The sequence below is a fragment of the Vicia villosa genome, linkage group LG2 (assembly GCF_029867415.1).
Source record: "Vicia villosa cultivar HV-30 ecotype Madison, WI linkage group LG2, Vvil1.0, whole genome shotgun sequence".
In the NCBI taxonomy this organism is placed as follows: domain Eukaryota; kingdom Viridiplantae; phylum Streptophyta; class Magnoliopsida; order Fabales; family Fabaceae; genus Vicia; species Vicia villosa.
The window spans coordinates 198,081,135-198,089,551 of record NC_081181.1 but is presented as its reverse complement, the minus strand read 5'-3'; the positions used below and the strand labels follow the sequence as shown (position 1 = coordinate 198,089,551).

At 32.3% G+C, this 8,417-nt stretch overlaps 1 protein-coding gene across 5 annotated transcripts; it reads right to left on the bottom strand.

Annotated features, from left to right (window-relative positions):
- Window positions 1–1,540: 1,540 nt before the first annotated feature.
- On the bottom strand, window positions 1,541–8,163 carry LOC131653528 (G-type lectin S-receptor-like serine/threonine-protein kinase CES101). Of its 5 annotated transcripts, none has more exons than XM_058923700.1 (9): window positions 5,934–8,163; window positions 5,763–5,847; window positions 3,773–5,664; window positions 3,399–3,506; window positions 3,115–3,311; window positions 2,655–2,865; window positions 2,251–2,488; window positions 2,023–2,173; window positions 1,541–1,949 (listed from the first exon to the last, which is right to left on the bottom strand). In XM_058923700.1, the coding sequence occupies exons 3-9, from the start codon at window positions 4,944–4,946 to the stop codon at window positions 1,635–1,637; spliced, it is 2,394 nt and encodes a 797-aa protein (XP_058779683.1). In that variant the 5' UTR covers window positions 4,947–5,664; window positions 5,763–5,847; window positions 5,934–8,163; the 3' UTR covers window positions 1,541–1,634. The 5 variants fall into 5 exon arrangements, with proteins under 5 accessions (XP_058779683.1, XP_058779684.1, XP_058779682.1 ...); XM_058923701.1 differs by having other exon boundaries at window positions 3,773–5,847; window positions 5,934–5,999; window positions 6,678–8,163; XM_058923699.1 differs by having other exon boundaries at window positions 3,773–5,999; window positions 6,678–8,163.
- Between the last annotated feature and the right edge of the window lie 254 nt (window positions 8,164–8,417).

The window sequence follows — 8,417 nt, the reverse complement described above, 5'->3', positions numbered from 1 at the left end:
AAATCGTACGACCGTCGTTCAGAAACACAAACTCCCCACCATATTGGAGTACAGCATTGAACTTAACGTTACATTGAAATCAGAATAATCATACATTACAAAAACCCAACATTTACCCTAATCTTAACTGGAAAAAACGAAAGACTAGCTACACATACCTCCTCATCACGAACGGAGGTTCCTCCTTCTTCGTTCTTGTTTGCATGCCTGACTTGCTTCTCCTTCTTGGACTCTACCGGCTCCTTTTCCTTTTTCTTCCTTTGCTTGGACTGTGACGGCAGTTTGTTAGCCTTTGACGGTGGCGGAACCTTATTCTTAGACGCACGCTTCTTCTTCCCCATTTCAAGTTTCTAACAATGTTAAACCCTAACATTGCAAGGGGGATTATGTATATAAGGATGAAGAAATATGAGGAGACCTTGCCACCGTGTCACAAACAGCCACATAAGCAAGAAGATCCATTACACGTAGGCAGGTCTGATGGAATCTCCCTCAATAAGGTTTCCCTTTGGAGAATCTTTTTTTGTTAAGGGGCAAAGGCTAATTTTTTTTTTAATAAGGGGGAAAACCGAGTCTCGCTAATTTGGCAGGGGGTAAATAGTATTTAACCCTTTCTTTATTTAAGTGTGTGACTCTCTTGTGGTTTGTATTTTTAAAGATTTAAATGTTGTAATCTAAATATAAAAAAAACTTAGGTGAAAGTTCTTGAGCTCTACCAGCGTTAAAATCCATGTTTGACTGTTGAAGGTTCATGGAATGATCCTACAAAAGCTCAAATATAGTTTTAGTGGAGCTCTCAAGAGGAAATTTTTGAAGACATAAATTGGTCAAGTCGTTAGGACGGACCTATATAAACCTATGATGCACTCTAAACTTTTAGCTCTTTTATTTTTATTAAATATTATATTTCCACTGTGTTGGTCACTTCATCTCCTTCTTTCTTCTATCTTTTTCTTAATTTCTAACATAAATGTTTTCGAAAAGTAAAAAGAAATTTTAGTTAATTACAAATTTGGTATTTTAAAATTCATCCCCACTTTTGTGTTTGAAGTTATTTGGTCAACAGGTGACATTAGAGCCTAACTTCTATTTTTAGACTAATCATCCAAATAGAAAAAAAATGATATACTATACAAACCCCATTCTTTAAAAAAGAAGGACATGTTTTGTGGAAAGAGAATATGATAATCTCTATAGAAGGATGGACTTTGATATTTGAAAGGTTGTGAAACCAGGTATTTTGTTAACCCACATCAAGTAAATGGTGTAATGGTAGACAAAGAGGGGGGTGATTGGACCAAAGAAGATAGAGAAAAGTGCAGCCCAATTTAAAAACTAAAACTATCATTACTATCTCTTTTGGTGTTGTTGATTTATTGCGTGTTTATCACTGCGAAATTGCAAAATAAAAATGTGTAACATCTGATAAATTCTAAAAGTGTTTTTTTGACAAATGAACATATATAAACAAACATATAGTATATGGAAATTACATGAAATTTGAAAGGAAAAGAGACACCAAATATATAATAGATGCTAATCACATGAAATTGGAGTTGTCAAAGTTTTAAGAAAAGCAAGTTATGTAGTCTTCATAGTACTCAACAGTCTTAAATCTATACTAATAAATTTATTTATTTCCTTTCTACACCCGAAGAGGAATTTCCAGTTATAGAATAAGTGTCAGTGTCCAGAACTTTAGAAGTTGTTTCCTCCTCAAAGATATCTTTTCTAACATAGAATGCTGGTCTTGTCGGTAAAGTAATGTGTTCATGATTGTTTGTCAACATTGATATAACATCAGACATTGTAGGTCGATCATTTGCATATTGCTGTACACATAAGAGACCAACATGAATGCACCTATTCACTTCATCAGGAACAAATGAGTCACTTAATGATGGATCCATTAACTGCATATACTCCCCATCATTCCATAGCTCCCATGCCTAGTATAGTAATTTAATGAGATTAGATAATATTTGAAAAAATAATAAACTCAATGAGACTAGTTTTACTTACATGTCCTATTAGGTTTAAAGGACCATCAACATCGTAGAAGCTATTGTTTTTTCTTCCACAAACAATTTCAAGTAGCAACACTCCAAAGCTATAGACATCGGACTTTGTAGAACAAATTCCTTCCATAGCATATTCTGGAGACATGTATCCACTGAAACAAAAATTATTTAACAATATTATCAAAAGTTTTTTGGAGACATTAGAAACAATAAAGTATAGAAAACTCACTATGTCCCGACAATCCTGTTGGTATTTATCGTTGATTCCTGCTGTGTGAACATTCTTGCCATGCCAAAATCAGAAATTTTTGGATTCATATTCTCATCAAGAAGTATGTTGCTTGCTTTCAAGTCTCTATGAATGATTTTTAGTCTTGAATATTTATGAAGATAAAGTAATGCCTGAGAAATTCCTTCTATAATGTTGAAGCGCTTCTTCCAATCAAGTAACTTCCTTCTTGTAGAATCTTCCAAGTGAAAATGTAACAATTTATGTTAGAATGTACACTCCACATAAGTAGTAAATCAAAATGGATATTTTTGTCAATCTTCCACAACAATTACTAAAATATTAAGTTAAGAATGCAAATAAGTTTGATGCATTTGTCTTTAAAAATATCACATATTCCTCACCGAATAGATAGAAATCCAAGCTTTTGTTTGGCATATATTCGTAAATTAGAATCCTTTCTTCTTCATAAATACAACAACCAAGTAGTTGTACAAGATTTGTGTGTTGAAGTTCACATATCAAGACCAATTCATTTTTGAATTCAACAATTCCTTGTCCAGAAGTTTTTGAAAGTCTTTTTACAGCAACTTCTTGCCCGGTTGTCAAGATTCCCTGAACTTGTAAAAGAAAAATCATCCATAATATAAAGCAACATTTCATAAAATAAGGACAGATTGTTAAGATGTAAAAGATCTCAATAATCATGTTGAGATGGTGACATAATTTTAAGTATTTAACTCCTATGCAGAATCTGTTTAAAGATATTTTACTGTCTAAATTATTCAAAACCTAATCTTTAAAAACATTTGATTTTATACGTAATTACTTTTAAAATCATTTATTTGAGTAGTTTTTAGTCACCTTATAAACGGGTCCATAGCCTCCCTGTCCTAACTTGTTTTCCGGGGAAAAGTCCATGGTTGCTTCTAAAATTGATGCATAGCTAAAAACTTTTATATCATGTCCTTTGAAATCATCTTCAAGATCTTTGATACTATATAATTCATTGGAAGCGGCCAGCTCTTGCATCTCTTTCTCCTTTCTTTTAACTTTCTTCCCTGCATAGCAAGATGAATTAAAGAGAAAAATAAATGGATTTTATTTAAAAGTTTGTATTTGACTTTTTTTTCAAAGTATTCAAGTACCTTTAAGTCCATATTTGTGTTTCTTTATGGCTATGCATAGAATGAGTGGGCATATTATAAGTATAGCAGCTGCTATTGCTGCACTTATCCATATCCACCTTCTTTGACCTGCATTCAGTATATATTTAGACAATAAATTAATATTTATAGCTTCCTTTTCAATTTCTATTAGGTTTTCAAACATTGTTAGGACAAGGAGCTTGAGATTATTTAAACACTATCAAATGTGTAATCAACTATATTTAACTACAGAAAAATTATGGTAAAATTTTGACCTTATCTTCACCTATAGGTGTTGTTACTTATAAAAATAAATCAAAAATCAAAAACTTGATATGTAACAAAACATCTAATTAAAATGATTTTAGACTTACCCTTGTGATTTGGCATTCCCAATATGTAAAATTTAAAGTCATCCTCCAGATCAACATCTTGTGTAGAATTCCATGAATAAAATATACATCCAGTTCCATTACCATAATATTTGCGGAATCCATTGCAACTACAGTTTCTCCAACAAATCATCTTGCAATCATTGTAAATATAACTCGCATTCTCTTGGAAGATAGCATAATCACTGTTGGGTCTGCCTATCTTTATCTCAAACACCTCACCAGGCTTCCTGCAAGTTGGTATATCCTCCCATTTTTGGCATCCTCTGTCACTATTATATCCATAACAAATATCTGCATTTCCTAACTCTCCTTCCGAACTCGAGAGCCTCCCCTCAGTGGATAGAAACCACTCTGGAAACATCTTATAATTTTGGTCTTTAATTTCGAAGCTGAAAGAATCTTCATCCTTGTTAGAGATAACAATGTACTGATAATTTTGTTGAACATTTGCTGGAATATTGTCGAACAATCCATTATTTCCAAGTTTTCCGCTTTTCCAATACACTTTCCCGTGTCTTTTAATGTTCAATTCACCTTCTTTTGGTTCCCATTCAAGACTAAACTCACCCAAAGTTGGTACCGAATGACTCAACCAAGAAACTAATGACCAATTATGTCCAGTTTTTCGGTTAGCACCTAACTTCATCTTAGGGACCAATGTGTATGATGGATAATCAAAACTCTGCCACAATAAACTCTTAGTTCCATTGGGGTGAAGTTGTTCAAGTACAAAGTTACCTGTGTCTAGCATAGTAGCCACAGTATTGTTTATAGGTTGAGGTGAAGAGTAAATGATTATTTCTTTCTTATATTGAAATTCAATTTTGAGCACACCAGAGTAGTTTAGAGATAAAACCGCTGAACTAATATCAATTGGATGGTTTCTATCATACATCCATATTACTGATCCTCGATCACCAAAATAATTCTTACTTACTATAACCAAGTAATTATAATTTTCTCCACTCTCTATTGTTCTATCGAATGATAGATAATACCTGCCTTGCTTAGACCATAGACTGGAGTTGGCAACCAATCTTTCACCCGCCTTCAAACTATCATTTCCTGCTTTAACACAAATACAAGTACTCCACCATACCCATAAGTAGTATATCAATACAACTTGTTTCTTTATTTTAAACCTTATCATCATCAATATTGTTCCAAAAATGAAGATTAAGTTAACCTATTCAAAACAAGAGTGCTGTAAAATTCGCCAGAAGAAATATACTCACCAAACATGTAGGAGAATCATTTCAACTCTGGATAGGAAACTTGATACAAGTGATTTAGGCCTTCTCAAAGCTGGTATTTCACACGATTAATCGCAAATCAACTCTATCTTCAATTATTTTTCCACTACAAAATGTTGTACTAAAGTGCATTTTGTTACCACTTTATTTAAAGGAAAAGAAAAGGATTACTGTGGTACAATAATTGAAGGTTATAGAAGAAGCTAATAATACCTGCTTTTCACATGGGGCCTAACATCATCTCATATAAGAATATTCAAGAGGATTTCATAAAATAATCTAACGTTTCTTAATTTTTTCATCATAAACTCTGAAACCACATCGTGATACAATGGATAGTAAAATGGTGGCAGTAGCTTAAATAAGTTATCTTATGATACATTTAATAGTTGTAATTACAGCCGTCAAAACAGCTAGGAGCCCATGAGCTGACCCACCAAGAAAAAAAAAATACTATTAGAAATATTCTGTTTTCCTTCGGATTTAAGCTAAATTTCTGTAGGCAACATGGTTCCTGCAGTTTTTCCTGCCACACTGGTTCCCAGCTAAATCAACTTGGGTAAGTATTTCGGCAGGAAATATTTACAGGTAAAACTGCTGTTTAATCCGCAGGTAAGACTGCATATAAAACCACAGAAATTCTGATTCCGCAGCAAATTAATTTCAAAAATTAAAAAGAATAAAATAATTTGTTAAGTTGAGTTAGCATTTTATACCATCATCGCAGATTTAGTCATCTTTTCTTCTGCGGTAATTTCATGAGAATACTCTTGAAGTAACTGATGAGAATGGTAATACATCCTTTATAGAAAAAAAAGTTCAATATGCATTTTCTAATATAAAACTAGAAGTTGTTTATAGAAATATGGATTTTGCATAATGCTCACAATAATTACAAGTAGTCTTCATCAAGTTTTGTCCTCCAACCAAGTAGTGATTCCAGTAACTATGAACTACAAGAAAATAGTAGTATCGGATTATGAGAACTTAATTTTATAAAATATCAAAAAAATATTAGCAAATCTGTAAACAAATTGTATTATATGTGTGACTTGTATCGTAAGATATTTATTCCGTTTTGGTGTTGCCTTCTCTTTTGTAATAGGAATTTCATCTTACAATACAAGTCACACATATATTACAATACCAATCAGTATCTTAGCAAAAAATCTTACCCTCTCAGCAAATCTGTAAATCATAAATATAGAGATGTAGTCAAGAACCAATTCAAGTTTACATGAGAATGTGGTGGTGATTGTTGCAAGTTTACTTTCAATAACTTGATAAGTTTATGAGTCAAAGATTGTAAATAAGAAATAGTGAAAGATTAAATCATGAATGAGACACCTATTCTCACGTATTTGTTGTTTACCTTAGAAACAAAGGCCGTCTAAAAGAGGAAAAGATAACTATGTATAGAAGAAACAAAGTTTCAAATATGTTTTCAGAATGAGTGTTTACTAAGAATGATCAACACGCATAATATATATACCTTACAACCAAGAGACAAGAAGCTGAAAATGCATACACACTCTAAGTAGCTAGTTCAAATTATGTTCCATGAGACAGATTAGCCACAATCAATTATAAAACATCTGTACATAAGTGCAAATTGTTTTCAAGTAACTTACCTCATAAGTACTCATGTCAGTATTTATCTATCTACTATACATTCATTTTTCAGTGAGTCAATGAGACTAGAGAAGAGAGGAGGAACTCTCTGCCAAATTCTGCAACAGTGTGTCTTAAGTGCCTGACTTCAGCATCCAAAGTCTCGTTCAGAGCTGCCAAATTAAGAATATAAATGAATAGTTGAATACATAGTTAAAGCAATTTGCAGTGATTAACAGTGTTGTAGAAGCAACTGCCTTCAATGGACCATGAGTAAAGAACCTTTGCACAATAGTGTCATTTGAGCCCATAGTCATAATCAACTAAAAACCAGTGTTGTGGATGCCGAATGGCGGAATTATAGCGGATTATGGCGGAAAAACCCATAATATCGGCTAGCCCAAAAACTTCCATGTATATCCGCCATAGCGGCCATGGCGCCGCTATTCGATAACACTGCTAAAAACTAAAGAATACAAGGAGGAATGTTTAGGAGGAAAACTCAGTACATAACCATTTGAATCTAATGCATTAATTGAGTAACTAGAATTAAGTAATACATATATAACAATAATGCGCAAAATACATAACAAGCACTAGAAATTACACCTACCGTGCACCTATTAATTAAGTAAGGTATCAGGATTTAGTATAAAAAAGTTAAGAGCTTCTTGTGTGTTGAACACAAGATCTATACAATTACAATCTCCTCCTAATCCTAAGCCACCTAGTCAAGAGCTCAACATTAATATATTCTTATAGTAATATTTATTAATATAATAATAATATACTTTTTTATAACTTGGAGCCCAACTCTGGACTTACAACACTCGTACAGTGTGCATCAACCATTTATACTAGATACTAATGAATACAATAAATGAGGGATATAATTTAACTTATAGAATTCATTGTAACCATATAAGAATCCAATTACCATAAAGAAAACAAATAGTAAGCATATATGGTCGTCATCAAATACTCTACAGAAACAATACTTACAAGTTAACCATTCAACTTCACTTGAAATTCAACCTTGTACATAGTTAGTGATAGTGTGATACCACTACTAGATTACAACAATTTCAGTTAACTAATGCATTCTCAACAAACAATATCTATTTGCAAACATGTTACAACAATTATATACAAGTTATACTAAAAATCAACATATGTAAATTCATTGTGGCATTTCAACAAACACCTCGTTTGCAAAACTCAAACTAATACCAAAAGATTAAATCTCATGAACGGTATCAACATAAACAAGTCAAGAATTGTGAAGAATGAAACAATTTTAGAAATAATACCCGATAAAGCAAAAACAAATAGTGTGAAAAATTATTTTAAAAGACGATTGAATAAATTATATACACAAAATATCAAACAGTTAATAGTCGAATGGCTAAATACACTTCAATCACAAGTAATGTTGTCGGTTCAACTCTTGAAATGCATGTCACATTTTACCAATATTAAAGAAAACATTTTGATATTTTATAATTCAGCCCAAATTTTACCAATATTTTAAAAAAACTTTTTGAATACTTTATAATTTGCCCATTTTTTATCATGTAAAGAGCAGTCAAAATAGGTATGGTCTATCAAACCGACCCACGAACCCTATATTTTATTATAGACTGGGCCACAAAAAAACTTTTAAAAAATACAATCCTATCTTTTTGTTTCAGACCATCAGACCTATGTTTTTTATGGGTTGGGTCAATCAAGCGGGCTTCGGACTGACCTATTAAAAACAA

What these genes read in the sequence shown, in the direction of transcription:
- LOC131653528 (XM_058923697.1), bottom strand. Translation starts at nt 4,946, where the DNA reads ATGATGATAAGGTTTAAAATAAAGAAACAAGTTGTATTGATATACTAC. An exon ending in GCTATGGACCCGTTTATAAG is followed by an intron (nt 2,866 to 3,114) that starts GTGACTAAAAAC and finishes TTACAAGTTCAG; the next exon opens with GGAATCTTGACAACCGGGCA. An exon ending in AACAGGATTGTCGGGACATA is followed by an intron (nt 2,174 to 2,250) that starts GTGAGTTTTCTA and finishes TTTTTGTTTCAG; the next exon opens with TGGATACATGTCTCCAGAAT.